The 25742-nt window shown below is 39.9% G+C and overlaps 1 protein-coding gene across 8 annotated transcripts; it reads right to left on the reverse strand.

The window, feature by feature from the left end:
• Window positions 1-1362: 1362 nt before the first annotated feature.
• Window positions 1363-24401, reverse strand: LOC137170405 (NLR family CARD domain-containing protein 3-like). Of its 8 annotated transcripts, none has more exons than XM_067573759.1 (15): window positions 24122-24400; window positions 22625-22876; window positions 22386-22484; window positions 15216-15311; window positions 10950-11045; window positions 9713-9808; window positions 9109-9204; window positions 7601-7679; window positions 7201-7429; window positions 5253-7050; window positions 4960-5133; window positions 4207-4380; window positions 3454-3627; window positions 3096-3142; window positions 1363-2942 (listed from the first exon to the last, which is right to left on the reverse strand). In XM_067573759.1, the coding sequence occupies exons 3-15, from the start codon at window positions 22418-22420 to the stop codon at window positions 2401-2403; spliced, it is 3636 nt and encodes a 1211-aa protein (XP_067429860.1). In that variant the 5' UTR covers window positions 22421-22484; window positions 22625-22876; window positions 24122-24400; the 3' UTR covers window positions 1363-2400. The 8 variants fall into 8 exon arrangements, with proteins under 8 accessions (XP_067429860.1, XP_067429861.1, XP_067429866.1 ...); XM_067573760.1 differs by having other exon boundaries at window positions 22625-22749; window positions 24048-24400; XM_067573765.1 differs by lacking the exon at window positions 9109-9204 and having other exon boundaries at window positions 24122-24401.
• Window positions 24402-25742: the final 1341 nt, after the last annotated feature.

The raw sequence follows: 25742 nt of genomic DNA on the forward strand, positions 1-25742 counted from the left end.
ATCAAAAATTGATCATAAGTTAAAAAGCAGTTCAGATCTGCTTTAATTTTTAAATACTTTGCTACTGGAAATGTGTTGTATGTGACATAATAGAGCTAAATTAAAATGAACAAACAAATATTAAACACACAATATGTAATTTCAGCCGCTAGGGGTCTCAATCAAAACAATAACAAAAGACGGAGTGTGATGACGGTGTGAAGTAGCAAGGGATCATGGGAGTTGTTGTCTTCGTTGTTAAATAACCAGCTTCACCGGGATAGGATTACTCCAGTGTTAATCATTCAGGATGTTTTTACCGGGAGCCGAATTACCCACAGAGGTCTCCTCTTCTCCAGAACAAACGGACCCAGTGATTACAGGTAAAAACACTGAATAAAGCAGTTTCACCTAAAAAATCAGTGTTTCTCCGACAATGTACGGCGGGTGACAACCAAACGTCTGGTACGGACTGTTAGCCGAGCTGCTGCTAACACTTGTTTGGTTGATTTCTCTTTCTCTCTTGCCGGTTTCTCCCGGGAGCTGAATTATCCGCAGAGGTCCTCTCCAAAAACAAATGTACACGCAGATTAAAATTGTTAAAATACCATTTAAGCTGTTTTACCTAAAAAATCAATATTTCTCTGACGATGTACGGCGACAACTGGACGTCCGGTACGGGCTGTTAGCCGAGCTGCTGCTAACGTTTGCCCCGTTTATTTCTCTTATAACTTTAGACCCATTACGTTCAGCCGGTTTCTCCCGGGAGCCGAATTATCCGCAGAGGTCTCCTCCTCTCCAAAAACAAACGTACACGCAGATTAAAATCGTTAAAATACTAATTAAAGCTGTTTCACCCAAAAAAAAAGTAAATCAATATTTCTCCGACGATGTTTGGTGACCACCGGGAGGGGCTGTTAGCCGAGCTGCTGCTAACGTTTGCTCAGTTTATTTCTCTGATAACTTAAGATCCAGATGTCCAATGACTAAAATCCTTCTTCTGGCTACAAGATATAGTTAAAATACCAAATTTATCACGAAAATGTGGCTTAAAACTGAATAAAAGTCATATATATATATAATATATATATAATATAATTTATAACTTATTTCTGTGGAACAACCACAACGCCGATATATTATCTCGTATGTGCGTAAGTTACTCTTTGGTAGACGTCATTGTAGCGGACAAACACAGGACAACATATGCATCTTGTGCGTGTTTACTCTTTGGTAGAGGGGTACGATGCCATTGACAGGCAACCAAATGAAACAGTTCGTTACTTTTATGGAAATTATAGATTTCTCAGGGTTTGAAAATTGTTGGAAACATTTGGGATAATGTAAGTACACAACTCAACAAAATATATAACATAGGTCTAGTTGTTTTTAGACATTTTAATGCAGAATAGTTACATATTATGGCTTTAATCTACAAAACATCAGGTGCGAACTAAAAAACAACCAAAATATCCAGTTGACAAAAGATATAAAACAGAAAAAAGTGACACAATGAATACGCATTTCTCCGTTCTCTATTTCTATATTTTGCGTCTTCAGGTTAGGCGAACCCATTGTTGCTAACTTTGGAGCTAACCCCCTTCACTTTTCCATCACTTGTGGAAACAACAGACGTGACTTTTTAGCATTTAGTAATTGTTACACTGTAGTCTGTACTGCACATTTACTGTCAGACTGACAACTTACTACTAACCTTTTCCTCTGCTCCGCTCGCATCCACCGTCACTTTTCTGCCACTCGTTCTTTCCCACTCGCTACACAAACATACTACGCTCTGCCCTATTCCTTAACAGAGTTACGCTACCAATAGTTTCCCAGGCAACAACATAGAGGTTGACTCATGTATCTCAACAGTGCTGCACAGAGACTCCTTAACACTATTGATTTCCGAATGAATAGATTTTTGGCATTAAAAAACATTTTTTTTAGTCTGGCGGGGGTTCTCATTGTGATCATTATAGGAGATTCTGTAAACTTATTCAGTAAATGTTCAGTAAACGTTGAATACAGTTAGACCTAGCAGTCCCTATTAGGCTGGGCGAGTTCAAAGTTGTGAAAACAACGGGGGTGTTTTGAATACACCGTTTTCACAGGTAATTTGTTGGTCTGTCCCTCCTGCCACAGGAAATAATGGATTAATCCTGAAAGGCTACTGATATAACACTTTTCTCCTTATGAAAGTAACACGGAGATTATTTGACCAATGAGAATTTAGTCAGACGAGAGCATATCGACCAACTAATCAACCAGTCGACCAGGAGACTACAGCCCTACTGTATATATGTCAAACAGTCAGTCCTCTATACAGACAGCTGGGCTGGGAAACTATGTTTGGTTTAGTCACTGTATTTACAACCAGTGAGACATCACATTGGTACTAAATAACATGAGAAAGTTTCTCTAGCACAGAGACACTGAGGAACCATGTGACCAGAACCCAAACCCAGGATACAGAGGCTGAGTGACTGTGGTGTTGATGGTGTGGAGGTGGATCAGTGTGTCAGAGGAGACTCTGTAGAAGGACAGAGTGCCAGCAGGACAGTCCACATACACTGCTACTCTGTTAGAGACAGAAGTGGAGGAGGAGAAGGAGGAGGAGGGGATGACTGTTTTTCTGTTATTGTGCCAGACACAGTAACCATCATCAGAGCAGTGCAGACACCAGGACTGATTATTCCCTCCAAACACAGAGTCATCATTGTCTCTTCTCCTTCTGATCCCTCTGTAACTCACTGATATATCAACCCTTCCTCTCCACTCGACCTCCCAGTAACAGCGACCAGTCAGACCATCTCTACACAGCAGCTGAGGCTTGTAATCAAATCTGTCTGGGTGGTCGGGATATGACTGATCCTTCTTCACATGTGTCACCTTCCTGTTGTTGTCAGACAGTTTGAGCTCTTTGTTTACTGTGTTTGGATCCAGTGTGAGTTCACAGAAATCTGATGGAGAGAATGAGATTCAGTTATTGATTTACCAATCTATCATCTGATGATGATGATGACATTATCTGCATCCTCAGTGGGATGCTAATCAGTGATGTCACAGTTTGAAGTTTGCTTTGTTTTCATGAATCAAATGAAAAACACACTTACACTTCCCCAGACCTGGTTTCAACCATTGGACTCCGGCAGGCTGCAGCCTGAAAGGAGGAGGGGGTCAGAGCAGCACGTTCTCTTTCAGCATGCAAACATGAACGTTACATCACTCTAGTCTACTGTTTTATTATTCTGTTCAAATGTGGTGTTGGACTTTGATAGAGTTTTATCCAATCTGAATACAGTATCTCAATCCTTCTGAAACCCTGATTAAATCTGATCAGGTTTAACTTTCAACATTCACAGGAAACTTCAGTTAGAAATAACAAAAACTCAAAGTTGAGATCTGTGATCAGCTCTGACAAAGAAAATGCTTCCAGCTCTACCTCCTCAATCAGACATTGTCTTTTCATACCTGAGAGTGTCCAATCTCCAGTGTGGCTCCTCCAGTCCAGCAGACAGCAGCTTCTCTCCTGAGTCTCCTGGATGATTGTAGCTCAGATCCAACTCTTTCAGATGGGAGGGGTTGGAGCTCAGAGCTGAGGCCAAAGAAGCACAGCCTTCCTCTGTGATCAGACATCCTGACAGCCTGCAAACACACAAAACAACATATGTCAGACAGTCAGAGAGTACTCCTGTGTGCAGTCAGATACAAAAACAAACTGTCTCCAAACTAACTAACTAAAAGATGAACTGAATCAGGGAGTTCTGAAAGTTGAGCATCCAGCAAGATGGGAAAAGTCGACAGCTGAGGGATGATTCAGCAGCATTTTGTACCTCCTCATTGTGATCTAAATGTTAAAAACCTTCAAATGTGTTTATGAAGAGTGAAGCTTTTGCCAAGAGGAAGAATAAAGACGTACTTTTTGCAGAGTGCTGTATGCACTTTTCAGGTTTGGTATGTTGACATTATTTAAAACTACATACAAAGACACATTTAGGATAATTCTTAAAAATCATCTGTGGTATTTAATAATTCAACAGAAAAGCAAAAACAAAAGATGTTGAAAAATCATCATGGAAAGCACTTTTCTACTGCTGAAGTTTAGTAAAAACTGGTTTGACAAAACATATTAGCAGAGACAATCTTACACAGGTTTAATGTTTATCCTCTAATGTCATTTAGATTTTTAATTGTCATCTGTTGAACAAGTTGATGAGTCTTGACCTGAGTGTTTCCAGTACACAGTGTGGACTCTCCAGCCCAACAGACAGCAGATTCACTCCAGAATTCTGTAGGTTGTTGTTACTTAGATCCAGCTCTCTCAGACAAGAGGACTGGGAGCTGAGAATTGAGGACAGATTAGCACAGCTTCTTTCTGAGAGGTTACAGCCACTTAGCCTGGAGAGGAAATAAAAAGGAAAAAGACAAGTAAGAAGTTATTTATTTGTTATTGTTAATCAGGTCCAGCTCTCTCAGAATAGAGGACTGGGAGCTAAGAACTGAGGACAGAGCTGCACAGCTTCTCTCTGACAGGTTACACAAACTCAGCCTGAGGAGAAGATAATGAACAAGAAGACAAATAATCTTTGCTTTGAAATGTTGATTCTGGACACTTGGTGATGCTGGATAGAAATTCTCTTCTGAGCACTGGTTAAAATCTTTGCTGTTCTATTCTAAACATGTTGAAGACATGACAGTTAAATATAACAGAATCACTGAGAAACAGACATGTAATGATCTAAATCACGATATCAAAGCAAAAATCAGTTTCTCTGTCTCAGCCAGAGTTCATATATGTATGCTGTACAGTTTATGAAGCTGAATCAAAGAAAGATAAACTGGAAAATTCTATTTTCTTTCCTGTGAAAAATAAAATCCTGGTGGAAAACTTCTGAGAATAAGAAATCTTGACATTAGACAGGCTGAACATTATAGTTAAGAAAAATATCTCAGAGACAAAGTGTAACTTGATCTGACCTGAGAGTTTGCAGCATACAGTGTGAACTCTCCACTCCAGCAGAGAGTTGCTTCACTCCTGAATCCTGCAGGTTGTTGTTACTGAGATCCAGCTCTCTCAGACTAGAGGACTGGGAGCTCAGAACTGATGACAGAGCTGCACAGCTTCTTTCTGAGAGTTTACAGCCACTCAGCCTGGAGAGGAAATAAAAAGGAAAAAGACAAGCAAGTAAGTTATTTATTTTTCTATCCTGTTGAAAAGACAAGAGAATATTTTGATAAAGATGAATAAATCCAACTATCTGTGCACTTACAGAGCCTTATTTGAAGCTTTGATCACTGGCAGCAGCCTCAGTAGAGCATCCTCTGAAGCAGAGTATTTCTTCAGGTCAAACACGTCCAGATCTTTTTCTGATGACAGTAAGATGAAGATCAGAGCTGACCACTGAGCAGGAGTGGTCAAATCTGTGGAGAGATTTCCTGATCTCAGGTACCATTGGATCCCCTCCACTAGAGAACGATCATTCAGTTCATTCAGACAGTGGAACAGATTGATGCTTCTCTCTGCAGACAGATTCTCACTGATCTTGTTCTTGATGTACTTGACTGTTTTATGATTGGTCCGTGAGCTACTTCCTGTCTGTTTCAGCAGACCTCGTAGGAGACTCTGATTGGTCTGCAGTGAAAAACCCAGGAGGAAGCGGAGGAACAAGTCTAGGTGTCCATTTGGACTCTGCAAGGCCTTATCCACAGCGCTCTGGTAGAAGAGTATGGAGTTGTTTCTTGTTGTTTGAGACTTCTGGGATGTTGTTTTTTCTTCTGCCAACAGATTGACTCCAGAGTTGATGAATGTATGATGGACATAAAGAGCAGCCAGAAACTCCTGAACACTCAGATGGACGAAGCAGAACACCTTGTCCTGGTACAGCCCTCTCTCCTCTTTAAAGATCTGTGTGAACATTCCTGAGTACACTGAAGCTGCTCTGATATCAATAACACACTCTGTCAGGTCTGATTCATAGAAGATCAGGTTGCCTTTCTGCAGCTGCTCAAAAGCCAGTTTTCCCAGAGACACAATCATCTTCCTGCTCTTTTTATTCCAGTGTGGATCTGTCTCAGCTCTTCCATCATACTTGACATTCTTCAGTTTGGACTGAACCACCAGGAAATGGATGTACATCTCAGTCAGGGTCTTGGGCAGCTCTCTGTCCTCTCTGCTTTTCAACATATCCTGCAGAACTGTAGCAGTGATCCAGCAGAAGACTGGGATGTGGCACATGATGTGGAGGCTTCGTGATTTCTTGATGTGGGAGATGATGGTGCTGTCCTGCTCCTCATCACTGAATCTCTTCCTGAAGTACTCCTCCTTCAGTGGGTCAGTGAAACCTCTGACCTCTGTCACCCTGTCAACACAGTCAGGAGGGATCTGATTGGCTGCTGCAGGTCGTGTGGTTATCCAGAGGCGAGCAGAGGGAAGCAGGTTCCCCCTGATAAGGTTTGTCAGCAGCACATCCACTGAGGTGGACTCTGTAATATCAGTCAGGATCTCATTGTTGTGGAAGTCCAGAGGAAGTCGACACTCATCTAGACCATCAAAGATGAACACAACCTGGAACTCTTCAAACCTGCAGATTCCTGCTTCTTTGGTTTCAGTAAAGAAGTGATGAACAAGTTCCACCAAGCTGTACTTTTTCTCTTTCAGCACATTCAGCTCTCTGAAAGCGAATGGAAATGTGAACTGTATGTCCTGGTTGGCTTTGTCTTCAGCCCAGTCCAAAGTGAACTTCTGCGTTAAGACTGTTTTCCCAATGCCAGCCACTCCCTTTGTCATCATTGTTCTGATTGGCTGATCTCTTCCAGGTGATGCTTTAAAGACATCTGCTTGTCTGATTGTTGTTTCTGGTCTGTCTGGTTTCCTGGATGCTGTTTCAATCTGTCTGACCTCATGTTCATCATTGACCTCTCCAGTCCCTTCCTCTGTGATGTAGAGTTCTGTGTAGATCTGATTCAGAAGGGTTGGATTTCCTGCTTTAGCAATACCCTCAAACACACACTGGAACTTCTTCTTCAGGTTAGACTTGAGTTTATGTCGGCACTCTGCAGCACGAGTTCCTGAATGAACAAACAACAAATAAGACTAACTAATAAAGTATAAAGTAAACATTTAATTCCCCTAAAGAATGCATATGTGAACATATATTCCACCATCTTGTGACATCAGTAAATATCTAATGTTAAATCTTTATATATATATCCTCTTACTTCTCTGCAGATGGTCAGCCATCTCTTCCTGCTTCATTCTCCTCAGGAAGTGCAGTGTGATCTTCAGAAATGCCTCTTTGCTGCTCCTCCTCTGCTCTTCCTCCTCACCGTCCAACACCTCCTCATCCTCCCTCTGAATCTCTAAGCATTCTGGGTAATCTGGACTTAGAACCGTCTGTATTTTCTTCAGCTCATTCTTCACAAAAGTGACGATGCTCTCCTCCAGCAGCTGGAACAGAAAGATAAACTGAACATTTAATTTTAACTGGTTGAACACAACATGTGATTCATCTGTCAGTCTGAAAGCTTGCTCGTCTAAACAGAGCAGCATGGATACTGTTGGGACATCAATGGTACTCTAGTATTTAATAATAAAAGGTGTGTTTGTACATGTACACACCATAAATATGGAGCCCAGGCCTGTTGGATGCTGCTGGGAAAACTGATCACTGGGAACCTCTGAGCTCTCTTGGTCCATTCTATGGAGAAAACATCATATTTAAGGACATTTAATGACTCAACACTGCTCACGATACGATATGAAATACTTTATTAGTCTCCCAGGGGGGGAAACTGAGTGCCACCATACACACCATATAGGACAGACAACAGGATGTGTATGCTTTCATACACATCCTGCGGCAGTACAAAATAAGGGGAGAGTACAGCACCATAATTAATAGTGTAAACATCAATATGACCATACTCGTATATTAGTTGTTATATATGATATCAACATATTCATGGATGCCAGCATTACCACGATCCATAGTACATCCACCATCCAAGTCATCAACATCAAATCATCATCGTCGTCATCAACAGTGACAGTCAACAACAATGTTCATTCAAATGTTCAAAACTTCACCGCAGCGGGTACAAAGGACTTCCTGAATCTCTCTGAGGAGCACCTGGGTATAACAAGCCTGTTGCTAAAAGAGCTCTTCAGCTCACAAGAAACATAGTACATCGGATGGTCCTCATTTTGCATAATAATCTTGAGCTTCCTACCCATACTTTGCTCCATGATCATTTCTAGCAAGTCAGGAGTCAAGCCAATAATGGATCCTGCCTTCCTGATCAGTTTATTGATCTTGTTCCTGTCCTCTCAGCTTAAATTGCACTCCAACAGAAAACGGCATAAAATAGGACACTCACTAAAATGCTTAAAACACGTGCAGGAGTGACCTGCTGACATCAAAATACTGCAGCTTATTGAGGAAAAACAGCCTGAACTGAGCCCTTTTAAAGATGGCACTGGTTTCACTCATTCCAGTCCATCCTATCATCCACAAGGACACCAATGTACTTTCAAGAGGAAACCACCTCATTGGCCTCATCTTTAATCAGGACAGGGATCACTGCAGCCTTTTTCCTTTCTAAAATCATTAATAAGCTCTTTGGTCTTACTTATATTTAAAATTAGGTGGTTTTCATCACACCATATGACAAAACCATCTAGGTAGGAAAAAACCGTCTAGGGGGGCATCTTGCTGCTAATTAGATTTTTCTATGAGTCACGTTTCCAGTCACTGCAGTACAGGCTTGTGGTGCTGGTAGGCCTCACTCATGTAGTACTGAGGTCATAAAAATGTTGAAATGTAGCAATAACCTACTATATCGACAAAGAATTTGTCCCAGTGATTTAACAGTATCCATCAGCCACTGCTCATTGTTTATCGCAGAAGAAAAACAAGAATATTTGCAGAAAAATGCAAGCAGAGGTGAGAGCAAGCACCAAAGCGTCTGCACTGTAAGACAGCAGGAAGTTCTCTTATAGCGCAAACACAACAGAATAACATTCTTCCTGGATAAAACACTGAGAGGAACATGTTTAATGTTAAAGTTTGAATACAGATGATAACTTTCTTTGTCAGAAACACCTTTCTGTCAAGTTTAAGTTGATACCTTCCAGCGTTAAAACGTAGTGGTGGTTCCATGGACCAGTCACTCTTCATGGACACACAGCTGGGGTCAGAAGAGTCTGGTCTCTGCTGATGGATCCTGAAACAACAAAAGGCAAATTAAATATAGTTTAAACCCTAAAAATGTTGAATTTTGACCAGAATGTCAACACTCCCTCCTTCCCTGCCCTCTGCTAGCACAGTGCTGTGGTTGTTAGGGTCATTGAGGACCAAAGGGCTTACAATATTTGTTTTGGGGGAATTAGATTGGTTCTGTGGTCATGACATTTCAATCCCATGGTGTGTCTAGATTGGCAGCTTTGGCCATATTACGTGACCCCAAGCTACACCAGTGTACATATTTTTATATCCTTACATGATGTATGTTGTATTTATGATGTCTCAATAAAAATAAATAAATAAATAAAATAAAATACAATTTTTTAAAAATGAGTATGAAGTGCTTCACAATCATGTCTTTTTAACTGGAGAGGAAGCTCCATGAAGCAGTTGTTGAGCGCAGTTGAGCACATGTTGAGTGTCTTATATGTTTTAATATGGATAACATATTTGTCAGAAATGCCTTTCCGTCAAGTTTAAGTGGATACCTTTCAGCGTTAAAACGTAGTGGTGGTTCCATGGACCAGTCACTCTTCATGGACACGCAGCTGGGGGCAGGAGAGTCTAGTTTCTTCTGATGGATCCTGACACAACAAAAGGCAAATTAAATATAGTTTAAACCCTAAAAATGCTGAATTTTGACCAGAATGTCACTTGTTGAAATCTAAGTACCGGACAGATCATCTGTAAGAGAACAATGGAGGAGTAGTTCTTATTCTCTCAGATTCAACATGTTGATCATTTCAGTCCCAACTATCAACTGTTTAGTTCAGTAATCTGTCAGTGGGGTGTTGCTTGACCAAAGAGTTGTTGTTACAGTTGTTTAATGGGGGATGTGCTATCGGTCAGTCATTAGTGGAAATACGAGTATCTTCTTTGGCAGTAAAAATTCTGCTACCAAGCTGTACTTTTTCTCTTTCAGCACATTCAGCTCTCTGAAAGCGAATGGAAATGTGAACTGTATGTCCTGGTTGGCTTTGTCTTCAGCCCAGTCCAAAGTGAACTTCTGCGTTAAGACTGTTTTCCCAATGCCAGCCACTCCCTTTGTCATCATTGTTCTGATTGGCTGATCTCTTCCAGGTGATGCTTTAAAGACATCCTATCATCCACAAGGACACCAATGTACTTTCAAGAGGAAACCACCTCATTGGCCTCATCTTTAATCAGGACAGGGATCACTGCAGCCTTTTTCCTTTCTAAAATCATTAATAAGCTCTTTGGTCTTACTTATATTTAAAATTAGGTGGTTTTCATCACACCATATGACAAAACCATCTAGGTAGGAAAAAACCATCTAGGGGGGCATCTTGCTGCTAATTAGCTTTTTCTATGAGTCACGTTTCCAGTCACTGCAGTACAGGCTTGTGGTGCTGGTAGGCCTCACTCATGTAGTACTGAGGTCATAAAAATGTTGAAATGTAGCAATAACCTACTATATCGACAAAGAATTTGTCCCAGTGATTTAACAGTATCCATCAGCCACTGCTCATTGTTTATCGCAGAAGAAAAACAAGAATATTTGCAGAAAAATGCAAGCAGAGGTGAGAGCAAGCACCAAAGCGTCTGCACTGTAAGACAGCAGGAAGTTCTCTTATAGCGCAAACACAACAGAATAACATTCTTCCTGGATAAAACACTGAGAGGAACATGTTTAATGTTAAAGTTTGAATACAGATGATAACTTTCTTTGTCAGAAACACCTTTCTGTCAAGTTTAAGTTGATACCTTCCAGCATTAAAACGTAGTGGTGGTTCCATGGACCAGTCACTCTTCATGGACACACAGCTGGGGTCAGAAGAGTCTGGTCTCTGCTGATGGATCCTGAAACAACAAAAGGCAAATTAAATATAGTTTAAACCCTAAAAATGTTGAATTTTGACCAGAATGTCAACACTCCCTCCTTCCCTGCCCTCTGCTAGCACAGTGCTGTGGTTGTTAGGGTCATTGAGGACCAAAGGGCTTACAATATTTGTTTTGGGGGAATTAGATTGGTTCTGTGGTCATGACATTTCAATCCCATGGTGTGTCTAGATTGGCAGCTTTCAATCAATCAATCAATCAATCTTTATTTATATAGCGCCATATCACAACAGAAGTCATCTCAAGGCACTTTTCACATAGAGCAGGTCAAGACCGTACTCTTTAATTTACAGAGACCCAACAATTCCCCCATGAGCAAGCACTTGGCGACAGCGGTAAGGAAAAACTCCCCTTTAACGGGTAGAAACCTCAAGCAGACCCCGGCTCTTGGTGGGCGGCCATCTGCTTTGACCGGTTGGGTTGAGAGAGAGAAAGAGAGAGGGAAAGGGGGAGGGGGGACAGAAGAAAACAGTCACAACAACAACAACAACAACAACAACAAGCACAAGCAGCAACAGCCAGGGAAGGATGCCATCAGGACTGTGAAGGACCGTGAAGGACCGTGAAGGTTCGGCCCGGGGGTCAGGTTTTCCTGTGAGATGAGAAAGCACAAAAAACTCCGGAGAAGAAGCAAAGTTAGTGGCATGCATTGATGTTACATGAATGCATACAGACAAAGAGGAGGAGGAGGAGAGAGGAGCTCAGTGCATCATGGGAAGTCCCCCAGTAGTCTAGGCCTATAGCAGCATAACTAAGGGCTGATCCAAGGCGAGCCTGGTCGGCCCTAACTATAAGCTTTATCAAAAAGGAAAGTTTTAAGCCTACTCTTAAACATAGAGAGGGTGTCTGCACCCCGGACTGAATCCGGTAGATGGTTCCATAGAAGAGGAGCCTGATAGCTGAAGGCTCTGCCTCCCATTCTACTTTTAAAGACTGTAGGGACCACCAGTAAGCCTGCATACTGGGAGCGCAGTGTTCTAGTGGGATAATACGGTATTATGAGCTCTTCAAGATATGATGGTGCCTGACCATTAAGGGCTTTGTAAGTTAGGAGAAGGATTTTAAATTCTATTCTAGATTTTACAGGAAGCCAATGTAGCGAAGCTAAAATGGGAGAAATGTGGTCTCTTTTTCTAGTTTTAGTCAGAACACGTGCAGCTGCATTCTGGACCAGCTGGAGAGTCTTTAGAGACTTGTTAGGGCAGCCTGATAATAAGGAATTGCAATAATCCAGCCTAGAAGTAACAAATGCGTGAACTAGTTTTTCTGCATCTTTTTGGGAAAGGATGTGTCTGATTTTTGTGATATTACGTAAGTGAAAAAAGGCAGTCCTTGAGATTTGATTTATGTGGGAGTTAAAGGACATATCCTGATCAAAGATAACTCCCAGATTCCTTACGGTGGTGCTGGAGGCCAGGGTAATGCCACCCAGAGCAGCTTTATCATTAGATAATGTGTTTAAGGTGTTTAGGGCCAAGCACAATAACTTCAGTTTTATCTGAATTTAGTAGTAGAAAATTGCAGGTCATCCAGGTCTTTATGTCGTTAAGGCATGTTTGGAGTTTAGTTAACTGATTGGGTTCATCTGGCTTCACTGATAAATATAATTGGGTGTCATCTGCGTAACAATGAAAATTTATGGAGTGTTTCCTAATAATATTACCTAAAGGAAGCATATATAAGGTGAATAGAATTGGTCCAAGTACAGAACCTTGTGGAACTCCGTGTCTAACTTTTGCCTTCACGGAGGATTCATCATTCACATGTACAAACTGAAATCGGTCTGATAAATAGGACTTAAACCAGCTTAATGCAGTTCCTTTAATGCCAATTAAATGTTCCAGTCTCTGCAAAAGGATTTGATGGTCAATTGTGTCGAATGCAGCACTAAGATCTAACAGGACAAGTATAGAGACAAATCCTTTGTCCGATGCAGTTAGGAGGTCATTAGTGACTTTCACCAGTGCTGTCTCTGTGCTATGATGCGCTCTAAATCCTGACTGAAAATCCTCAAATAAGCTATTGTTATGTAGAAAGTCACATAACTGATTAGAGACTGCTTTCTCAAGGATCTTGGATAGAAATGGAAGGTTAGATATAGGTCTATAATTGGCTAAAACACCTGAATCAAGAGTAGGCTTCTTAAGAAGAGGTTTAATTACAGCTACTTTAAAGGACTGTGGTACATAGCCTGTTACTAAAGACAAATTGATCATATCTAGTAAAGAAGTGCTCACTAAGGGTAAGGCTTCCTTAAGCAGCCTAGTTGGGATGGGATCTAAGAGACAGGTTGATGGTTTAGCTGAACAAATCATTGAAGTTAGTTCAGACAAGTCTACTGGAGAAAAACAGTCCAAATATATGTCAGGATTTACTGCCGTTACCAAGGTTCCTGTGTTTGGGGAGAGAACGGTGCCTGTTGAGGGCAGGAGGTGGTTAATTTTGTCTCTAATAGTTAGAATTTTATCATTAAAGAAGCTCATAAAGTCGTTACTACTGAGAGCTATAGGAATACATGGATCAGTAGAGTTATGACTCTTTGTCAGCCTGGCCAAAGTGCTGAAAAGGAACCTAGGGCAGTTTTTATTCTCTTCTATTAATGCTGAGTAATAGGTGGCTGTGGCATTACAGAGGGCCTTCCTATATGTTTTAAGACTATCTTGCCAGACTAAGCGAGAATCTTCTACTTTGGTGGAACGCCAAATCCTTTCCAATTTTCGCGATGTTTGCTTTAATTTGCGGGTTTGGGAGTTATACCATGGAGCTAACCTCTTACGTTTTATTGTCTTCTTTTTTAAGGGGGCGATGGAGTCAAGTGTTTGTCTTAGTGAGCCTGCAGCACTATCAATAAGATTATCAATTTGGGAGGGACTAAAGTTAACATAAGAGTCCTCTGTAGTATTGAGACATGGCAGTGAATTCAGTATTGACGGAATTGCTTCCTTAAATTTATCTACAACACTATCAGATAGACATCTAGTGAAGACATTTTTGTCTAATGGTGTGTAATCCAGTAATAGGAATTCAAAATTTATTAAAAAATGATCTGATAAAATAGGATTTTGTGGAAAAATTATTAAATGTTCAATTTCAATCCCATAAGCCAGAACAAGGTCTAGGGTGTGGTTAAGACGGTGAGTGGGATTATTTACACACTGAGAGAAGCCAATTGAGTCTAATAATGAGAGAAATGCAGTGCTGAGACTGTCACTATCAACGTCCACATGAATATTAAAATCACCTACTATAATTACTTTATCTGTACTAAGGACTAAATACGACAAAAACTCAGATAGGAATTCAGATAGGAATTCAGAGTACGGGCCAGGAGGACGATACACTATAACAAATAGAACTGGCTGTAAAGTTTTCCAGGTTGGCTGAGAGAGACTAAGAACAAGGCTTTCGAATGAGTTATAATTAAATTTAGGTCTAGGGTTAATGATTAGGCTTGAGTTGAAAATGGCTGCAACTCCACCTCCTCGGCCAGTGTCTCGAGGAATATGAGTATTAATATGACTGGGGGGAGTGGATTCATTAAGGCTGACATATTCTTCATGACACAGCCAGGTTTCAGTGAGACAAAATAAATCAATACGATGATCTGAAATTAAATCGTTTACTAAAACTGCTTTAGATGAAAGAGATCTAATGTTCAAGAGTCCACATTTAATTATCTTATTTTGTTGTACTATTGCAGTACAACACCAGGTGCTCAAGCTGTAAAGACTGATAATTACACCTTGAGGTGGACGGGCAGTCCACGCCTTTACTTGAAGAGTTTACCAACTTTTATGTAAACAGTGTCACGGCTCTTGTCAATCAGATGTAATTGTCTTTTTTTTGGCCATATTATGTGACCCCAAGCTACACCAGTGTACATATTTGTATATCCTTACATGATGTATGTTGTATTTATGATGTCTCAATAAAAATAAATAAATAAATAAAATAAAATACAATTTTTTAAAAATGAGTATGAAGTGCTTCACAATCATGTCTTTTTAACTGGAGAGGAAGCTCCATGAAGCAGTTGTTGAGCGCAGTTGAGCACATGTTGAGTGTCTTATATGTTTTAATATGGATAACATATTTGTCAGAAATGCCTTTCCGTCAAGTTTAAGTGGATACCTTTCAGCGTTAAAACGTAGTGGTGGTTCCATGGACCAGTCACTCTTCATGGACACGCAGCTGGGGGCAGGAGAGTCTAGTTTCTTCTGATGGATCCTGACACAACAAAAGGCAAATTAAATATAGTTTAAACCCTAAAAATGTTGAATTTTGACCAGAATGTCACTTGTTGAAATCTAAGTACCGGACAGATCATCTGTAAGAGAACAATGGAGGAGTAGTTCTTATTCTCTCAGATTCAACATGTTGATCATTTCAGTCCCAACTATCAACTGTCTAGTTCAGTAATCTGTCAGTGGGGTGTTGCTTGACCAAAGAGTTGTTGTTACAGTTGTTTAATGGGGGATGTGCTATCGGTCAGTCATTAGTGGAAATACGAGTATCTTCTTTGGCAGTAAAAATTCTGCTTTGGTCTTTAATTAGATTTACATTTCATGAGATTTTACAGTTTCAGTTATAATACCTAATATATGTTATAGTGTACCACCCTCCTGGCCCGTACTCTATTTCTCAAGAGTTTTTCTCAAGAGTTTTTCTCAAGTTTAGTCCTTAATACTAGTAATGTAATTATGATAGGTGACTTTAATATTCATGTGGACATCAATAATGATAGTTTAGGCACTGTGATTTTCTTTCATTATTAGACTCAATTGGCTTCTCTCAGAGGTTAAATAAACCCACTCACTGTCTTAACCATAGCCTCGTCCTTCTGACATATGGCATTGAAATTGAACATTTAATAGTCTTTCCACAAAATCCTATTTTATCAGACCATTACTTAATAACTTTTGAATTCCTATTACTGGACTAGACGCCATTAGACAAAAATGTCTTCACTAGATGTCTATCTGATAGTGCTGTGGCAAAATTTAAGGAAGCAATTCCATTAGCATTGAATTCAATGCACTGTCTCAATACTACGGAGGACTCTTATGCTAACTTTAGTCCCTCCCAAATTGATCATCTTGTTGATAGTGCTGCAGACTCACTGTGAATACCACTAGACTCCATTGCCCCTTTAAAAAAGAAGATAATACAACATATAGCTATAGCTCACAGTAGAAATGGCATCATGAGTTTTAATGATAAACTCTAACTATTAGGGACAAAATTCATCACCTCCTGCCCTCAACAGGCACTGATTTATCCCTAAACACAGCAACCTTAGAAACAGGTGTAAAACCTGATATATATTTAGACTGTTTTTCTACTATTGACCTTCCTGAACTAACTTTAGTGATTTCTTCATCTAAACTATCAACCTGTCTCTTAGACCCCATCTCAACTAGGCTGCTTAAGGAAGTCTTACCTTTAGTTAGGACCTCTTTACTAGATATGATCAATCTGTCTTTAATAACAGGCAATGTACCACAGTCCTTAAAAGTAGCTGTAATTAGACCTCTTTTTAAAAAGCCTACTCTTGATTCAAGTGTTTTAGCCAACTAAATACCTATATCTAAGCCTCCCTTTCTCTCTAAATCCTTGAGAAAGCAGTCATCAATCAGTTGTGTGACTTACTAAATAACAATAGTTTATGCGTCAGACAAAGGACTTCTCTCTGTACTTGTCTTGTTAGACATTAATGCTGCATTTCACACCATTGACCATCACATCCTAATACAGAGACTGAAACATTTAATTGGCATTAAAGGAACTGTATTAAGCTGGTTTAAATCCTATTTATCAGATCGCTTTCAGTTTGTACACGTTAAAGCTATAATATATAACTATTCCGCATTAAAATGTCTAAAAACAACTAGACCCATGTTATATATTTTGTTGAGTTGTGTAATTACATTATCCCAGATGTTTCCAACAATTTTCAAACCCAGAGAAATCTGTATTTAATCAAAGTAACGGACCGTTTCATTTGGTCGCATGTCAATGGCGTCATACCTCCTCTACCAAAGAGTAGAGTGCACAAGATGCATGTGTCGGCGTTGTGTTTGTCCGCTACAAATGCGTCTACCAAAGAGTAACTCTCACACATACAAGATAATACATCAGCGTTGTGGTTGTTTGACAGAAACTGTTATAAATTTACTTTTATTCAGTTTTAAGCCACATTTTCATGATAAAGTTTGGTCATTTAAACTCTATCTTTTAACCAGGTGAAGGATTTTAGTCATTTAGCAGGAGCTCGGCTAACAGCCCCTCCAGGAAGTCTGGTGCTCGCTGAACGTTGTCTGATTTTAATATGCGTGTACGTTTGTTTTTGGAAAGGAGGAGACTTCTGCGGATAATTTGGCTCCCAGTAGAAACCTGCCAAACAACTGGATCTTAAGTTATAAGAGAAATAAACTGAGTAAATTTTTAGAGCAGCTCAGCTCCTACCAGACGTCCTGTGCCCGCTGAAAAGCATCAGAGAAACACTGACTTTTTATGTCAAACTGCTTTTTTCAGTGTTTTTACCTTACCTTGTTTGTTTTGGAGAGGATAAGACCTCTGCGGATAATTCGGCTACTGGTAAAAACATCCTGAATGACGAACAATGGGTAATCCTATCCTGGAGAAGCTGGTTGTTTAACAATGAACACAACAACTCCCATGATTCCATGCTACTTCACATCGTCATCAAACTCCGTCTTTTGTTATTGTTTTGATTGAGAGACCCCCTAGCGGCTGAAATTACATATTGTGCGTTTAATGATGAATCCTCCATGCATGCAAAAGTTAGACATGGAGTTCCACAAAATTCTGTGCTTGGACCAATACTATTCACCCGATATATGCTTCCTTTAGGTAATATTATTTGAAACACTCCATAAATTTTCATTGTTATGTAGATGATACCTAAATACATTTATCAATGAAGCCAGATGAAACCCATAAGTTAACTAATCTTCAAGCATGCCTTATGGACATAAAGACCAGGATGATCTGCAATTGTCTACTACTAAACTCAGACAAAACTGAAGTTATTGTGCTTGGCTTTCCTTGGTCCGTGCATTTGTTACTTCTAGGCTGGATTATTGCAACTCATTATTATCAGGCTGCCCTAACAAGTATCTAAAGACTCTCCAGCTGGTCCAGGATGCAGCTGCACTTGTACTGACAAAAACTAGAAAAAGAGACCATATTTCTTCCATTTTAGCTTCGCTGCATTGGCTTCCTGTTAAATCAAGAGTAGAATTTAAAATCCTTCTCCTCACATACAAAGCCCTTAATAATCAGGCACCATCATATCTTAAAGAGCTCATAGTACCCCATTACCCCACTAGAAAACTGCACTCCCAGAATGCAGCTTACTGGTGGTTCCTAGAGTATCCAAAAGTAGAATGGGAGGCAGAGCCTTCAGCTATCAGGTTCCTCTCCTGTGGAACCATCTTTCAGTTTTGATCCAGGGGGCAGACACCCTCACTACGTTTAAGAGTCGACTTAAAACTTTCCTATTTGATAAAGCTCATAATTAGGGCCGATCAGGCTCGCCTTGGACCAGCCCTTAGTTATGCTGCTATAGGCCTAGACTGCTGGGGGGACTTCCCATGATACACTGAGCTCCTCTCTTCTCCTCCCCTCCATCTGTATGCATCCATGTACCATTAATGCATGTTACTAACTTGACATCTTCCCCATAGTTTTGTGCTTTCTCATCTCGCAGGACACCTTTGACTGCAGACCAATTTCTGTCCAGCTTCCTATTATTATTATTTCTGCCACTTCTACCTCTATTTTTTATTGTCACTCATTTGTCACTCATTATTATTGTTGTTATTGTTATTATTGTTGTTGTTATACTTCACTGTGTCTCTCTTTCCTCTCTCCCCCTCCCTCCCTCTTTCTCTCTTAACCCAACCAGTCAAGGCAGATTTTCGTCCACCTAGAGCCCAGTTCTGCTTGAGGTTTCTTCCCATTAAAGGGGAGTTTTTCTTTGCTCATGTTGCCAAGTGCTGCTCATGGGGGAATGTTGGGTCTCTGTAAATTAAAGAGTACGGTCTAGACCTGCTGTCAAGCTGCAAAAGTCAACATGAAAAAATGAGTTGATAAAAATCAGAAACATTGATCCGGGTTGTCTTCAATGACTCCACTGTGCTCACAATAATATGCTTGACATGTTGCATGACATGTAGCTGGAGGCCTTTTTTGCCCGAGTTGCGCTGCTGTGATCCTGATTGGTAGCTGAGCTGATGGCTTACGAAACACATCATCAAGGTGAACAACTTATTTTACCCTGCCATGCTGTGTGCAGTGCAAACATACTCGAACTGTGCCAGCATGACTCAACTATTCGTAACTGATCTTGGCATGGCTCAATATGACGACAACACCATAGAAAAAAACTACAATTTTACAAAACACATGTAGAGCAGACAGACAGACTCATGATCCCTCCCTCCAGGATCCTTGAAAGGGTAAACAGCTGGTCCACTGATCCAGGCAGGGATGCTCGAAGTAGGGGTGCTGAGGGAGATGCAGGGGGCTGTAACTAGTTGTTTGTTAAATGGTTAAAATCCACCCTCTGTTATATTTTTATGATATTTGATTTCATTTTAGAACATTCATGTATTTTCTGTGTATCTGATGCACAAACGCAGAGGACGTGACGTAGCTAGGTGCGAAGGATCAGGGATATTAGTGACCAGTAATAGATGTGTTTTTATTGTTTCCTGCTGCCATGCAGGCTCACTTTGGTCTGGGTCACAATATTCATATTATGTACTGGTTCGCTGTAAATTTCAGATGCTTTGTGTGTTCATTGTTTTAAACTTGGTGTGATGATGCTACTAGATGATTAGTTATGTAGCTCACTCCCCTTCTCTCAATTTCCTGTCTCTCCAGTTACAGGGCGTATGAATGAATTGATTATAGTTGGTTAAGTTACATTATTTCTTGTTTCTGTCACAGATCTGGTAGTGTGACATGCTTCAAATGAGAGCAAAAGAGAGTCCCTGCAGTGTGGAGTTGCATTTTGGAGTGTAGTTATCATTGAAAGCCTGTTTGTAAGAGTTACTAATGTTTTCAATTGCTGTGTGTGTGTGTGTGTGTGTGTGTGTGTGTGTGTATGTACATTATAAAGTTCAAGTTCCTTTACTTTACTGCAGCTTATATGAGTCCCAGCTCAGTAACCATGGTAACTTAGTCAGCAGAACTAGCTGCTCCGTGGCAGGCTTACGGTCAAGCTTAATTTAGCTTCATGTCAAAGAATGTCCGACGGACGGAAAAAGACTCTAAAAAGACGGTTCCATAAAGTGTCTTTTCATCACTTGTCCGTGAACTGTGAGGGACTTTTACAAAAATACTTAAGTAAATCCCCATTTTATTCATGGTCACTCCTGTGTTGGAGTGAACCCTTTTATTTAAAAGCTTAGTGTTTATAATTTAAGAAATAAAAGCGTGCCAGTGTTATTTATTTATTTATTCACTCATTTTGTTCAAGCTGTGAAGACAAAAAGAAAATTAAATAAAGTCCAAACCTTGACCTTCTACTGTGTTTAAATTTATACAGTGGTAACTGCTTATAGTGATCACAGTTACAGTGATCAGCTGTTTAAATGGATCAGAATGCTCTGAGACAGAATCATTCATATACAAAATTTATGCTGTTTAAATAAGTCGCCTATAGAAATCAAGAGGTCCGCCTACAGTATTCATTTTTGGGTCTCTTCATACATGACAACATATGGAAAAACATTTTAAACTACGTAAATCTATTTTTGTACTTTACTCCCATGACAAGCGACTGCTGCTATGTGAACACTGAAATCATGACAGAGACAGAAAGTCATTTTCTCTCGATGACAATAAAAGGGGGGGGGGGGGGGGGGGGTCTAAGGAAAGGATCACCGCTATCTTCACCTGTTCTGCCACCGGGGAAAAGAAGGAACTTGTCATTAGCAAAAGTCAGAACCTGCTGCATGAAAAATGTGCACACTGCGTTTGAAACAGCTCTACTGTATTTTGAAACAGTAAATAAAATTCAGTAACTTTATAGTCATGTAGGATAATAAATATACAAATGTCAATTAGATGGTGTTCTGCAAGACAAATAAAGAAAAAGAAAAGATTAGAATAATCATCTGCTTAGTGATATTTGACGCGGACAGACGTGATCACTCTAAGCGGTTTCCACTGTACTTATATCCTTCTCCAGTTTACAGTTAATGTTTAACTTTCAGTGATGCTTGTAAATGGATCCTGTGAAAGAGAAAATGTGTCAAAGAGTATGATAATGTTGGAAAGTTCTCTAGATGCCTACAACATATTTTAAACATACATCTGATATTATCTAGCCTATTGATAATATAATCACAGTCACTGATCTGAATGCTCATTTATTAACAAATACAGATAAAACCATGAACAGGAACAAGCTCTGCTCTTCACTTTCCCCACCTAGACTCATCAAGCCAGAGACGGGGATTGAACCATCAACCTTCTGGTGATAAGTTCACTCCTCTAACCTTTAGGCCATCACTGCCCACCTACAGGTAAGCATTTAATCTGTCATCAGTTTTGTGCCAAGTCATCTCCTTCAACTTGTTAATTGTAGCAGTTTTGCCCCTTTTGGTGAAAACTCCTTTATATTCTTCATATGGTTTCATCAACAGATTTGTTCTGCTGCTCTAGTTTTCTTTCTTTTTGCAACACAGTATCGTATCGTCTTTTCGACAATCAACTATTCTGGGCTGCTTATGTAATCCGTGCACGTGCACACTTCAAGTTTATTCCAGCCTGGCTGGACCTAGCGTTGACTAAACATGGCTAAGCTGCGTTAATGGAATGGCTTGACTCAAGTGAAAGTTGACGTTAATTCTAGTCAGGCTTTTTCAAGTAAGCGCAGCTTTCTTTAGCTGCGTTAATGGAACACCCCTCATGACAGAATCCCCGTCACTTCACCTCAATCTGAGTTTGAACGATCCGCTGCCTTTATAGCATCCAAAGAGGCTGAATAGTTCAATACCTCAATATTTGGATCACATCCTCGGCCACGACAGCCCCACAATGTTCAGAAATTTCAGCATCTCAGAGTGTATCTCATCAACTCCTTGTTTTTAACTCCCCCTCAGTGACCTCGATCAGAGAAATGAAGACATGTTCTCCCCGTGCTCCTTCTGTGGGCACAGAATCTGCAGTGCTTCTAGTCTCCTGATACCTGTCTACTGCTTCAGCATCTCCTCATCAACAAATGTTCAAAAGCCTAAAACATACAGTGACATTATCTTTACTTACTCTCCATGTGTTTTGGAAAGAGGAGGTGGATCCATGGTCCTATCAGGGTCTATGGACCCACAGCTGGAGTCAGGAGAGTCTAGTCTCTGCTACTGGATCCTGATACAAACACAACACTGATGAATTCACAACTGAATAACATTCTTTTTGGATAAATTAATGATAAAGAACATGTTTAATATTAAAACTTTGAATACAGATAATACACAAATGCTTTTCTGTCAGGCTTAAGTTGATACCTTCTAGTGTTAAAATGTTTAGGTTTATGCATGGACTTTTCATGGACACAGCTGGGATCAGGAGATTCTGGTCTCTGCTGTGCAGGATTGCATGGCTTCGTGGGCCACCAGGCCAACGAGAACCCCTGCCAGGACAAAAAATAATTTTTTTAATGTCAAAAATAATGCCCAATATCCAATCATTTGTAAATAAATAGCGCTTGGGAGCCTCTGAGCAGCGCTGTTTCAAAATGTGAGTTAACGTCTATGTCGCTGCCATGGAAACACCAGGTAGCATAGCTCCTTTTAAGGAACAGGGCAGAGCATCAGCGAGTGAGTGGTTAAGCGAGAGAGCAAGCGTCAGAAAAATGACGGTGAATGTGAGCGAAGCAGAGGAAAAGGTCAGCGGTAAGTTGTAAATGTGCAGTACAGATTACAGTGTGTCAGTTAATAAATGCTGCAGCTTGTCAAGACCAAGAAAAGTCACGTCTGGTGTTTCCCCAACTGCTGGAAAAGTGAAGGGGGTTAGCTCCAAAGTTAGCATCAATGGGTTAGCCTAACCTGACGACGCTAAACAGAGAGATAGAGAACGGAGAAATGTGTAGCTGCCTGCAGTATGTACACTCTTGTTAGTTTTAAAGAATCTGAATTAAATCTAAATCTACAATTATATCAAGATGCTATTTACGTTTGGGAAAGGTAATGAGTGCTGCTTAACAATAAGTAAAATAAAAATTATAAGTAATTCCATCTTCACTTGTCTCGGCAAATTATCTCTGAGCCATCTACAAATGTACCAAAATGCTGCTACAAGGCTGTTAACCAGGTCCAGCAGGATGACTCACATTACACCTATTTTAAGTAATTTGCACTGGCTTCCCATCTGTTTTACGATTCATTTAAAGGTTCTTGTTATCACGTATAGAGCCCTGCATGGACAGGCACCTGAGTACATCATGGATCTTATCCACCCCTACATCGCCAGCAGGTCACTTAGGTCTTCCAGCCAGGACCCACTGGCTGTCCCTCATTCTCGGCTGAAAACTACAGGTGATCGTGTCTTTGCTATTGTGGCTCAAATACCATAGAACGCTCTTCCTGCACTCTCAATAGATGCTTTTAAAGACAATTGAAGACCCATCTTTTTAAATTGGCTTTTGTGTCATCTTGAGTTGTGTGTGATGTGTAATGATCATTTTTGATTTTTATTCTTATTATTATATTTAAATAAATACAATTTACAAATGTCACACTTGTTTTTTGATTTAGTGTATGTATCATTAAACATTAATTTTAAGTCAACTGACAAAAATTGCAGTCATTCAGCTGTAAGACCAATCCTCATTCAGCCTGATCCTGTGGATAGCCTGTTGCAGGAATTAATAATAATATTAACAACAAATAGAAATAAAACATTAGACTATTTTCAATAATAATTTTCTACCTGTTGTATGATGACAAGTCAGTTATTGACGCTCCCTAAAAACTCCCTCTGATTGGTTAAAGGAGTCAGATAACAAACTTCAGACTGACTTCAGCACAGAGAAACACATCTGCAACAATATAAAACATGAAAACATCAAGTTGTTGATGGATTATCATTAACATTGAAAAGCAACACATTCACACATGACTATATGTCACCATCATCTCTCCTGCTGTTGGAGCAGTTATTGATCCTGAACACAAACTGTTAACAGATCTGATCTGAAGACAAACACAAGATATTCACACAAACACTTTCAACAACCGAGCGACTCATTAAACTAACAGTGAGAGCAGAGAGGAGTCATTAAACACTGAAAACTGTAAGTTATGATCTTACCATACGGAGAACAATGTCTGCGACATGACGGTGAAGAAAACGAAAGTAAAATGGGAGGGGCAGGGGAGGGAGAGAGAGAGAGCGAGAGAGAGAGCGAGACAGAGAGAGAGAGAGAGAGAGAGAGAGAGAGAGAGAGAGAGAGAGAGAGAGCGAGAGAGAGAGAGAGAGAGTACCTGGAAACACTGTGAGCCCTTTTACACTAAAATATCATCATCATCAACTTGTGTAGCAAAAACAGTCTGACATTACTTTAAGTTTCTTTTTTTCATGTGACATACTCAGATGGTTTCTTTATCATCCAACTAAATAGCAAAAATTTTTCTTTCTCATATATAACAATTCCTACATTTTTTTAAGCTGTGGCCTACTTTTAATATGTGGAAATTAGGAAATTATTTCTACATCTTATTCTGTTGTATGATTACAGGCTCATTTACATTTCACTTAGTTGAACGTGAGTTTTTGCTGTTTCTTAAACAGATGTTTTCCACAGATACTTGGTATCACCGTTTCATCTCCTTTCTTATGAAGTAGCTGCTTAATTCATGGTTCTGATGATGTTGCTCGTATTTAACAACCCCGCCTCTTTCACATGAACGCACCCGTAGCTGGATATGGAAAACCCGCGGTTGTCTGAGAAGGTTGATAACCAGCTGTTATCTGAACTGGCCGTCCAGATAACCAGTTCTGGTTATCTGGACGGCCAGTGTTAGGTTCGGTGAAGCCAGATAACGACATGATATCCTGAGTATGTTGAATTTGCTTCGTAGTATTACACCCCCCTGGACATGTAGACTTTGCTGGCATAAACAAGTACTAAAACACAAAGTTCAAGTAGCCTCATAATTACCTATTTAAAAATTTTATTTTTAAATTTTATTCTCATAACTGGACTATCAGTAGATAATGTTTTTACATATATATGTATGTTTTGCATGTTATGACTTGTATGTTTTCACAATTTTAATTCTAATCGTTAAAATATCTCAAAAAACGATTCCAACTCTGAACTGTAAAAGATGCATCACAGAGGAGGTGTATTCCTGTCTTTTAAGTGTATTTTACTGAAGTATTTTAAAAAAGTGAACGGACTTCATGAAAAACCCACAACCAACTTCAGACTGACTTCAGCGCCGATCGAGCATGAACAGACCAGAATCTTTGAAGCGTTATAAATGTTTTAACTTCTCTGCTTTTAAACATTCACATGAAACTTATGGTGACAGCAAAGAGGAGGAGGTCTGAAACACCGAAACAGTCGGAGAAAGACGAAGAAAGACAACGCAGAAAATCCTCTGAGTCATAGTTACAGGA

Source organism: Thunnus thynnus, chromosome 19 (assembly GCF_963924715.1).
Source record: "Thunnus thynnus chromosome 19, fThuThy2.1, whole genome shotgun sequence".
In the NCBI taxonomy this organism is placed as follows: Eukaryota; Metazoa; Chordata; class Actinopteri; order Scombriformes; family Scombridae; genus Thunnus; species Thunnus thynnus.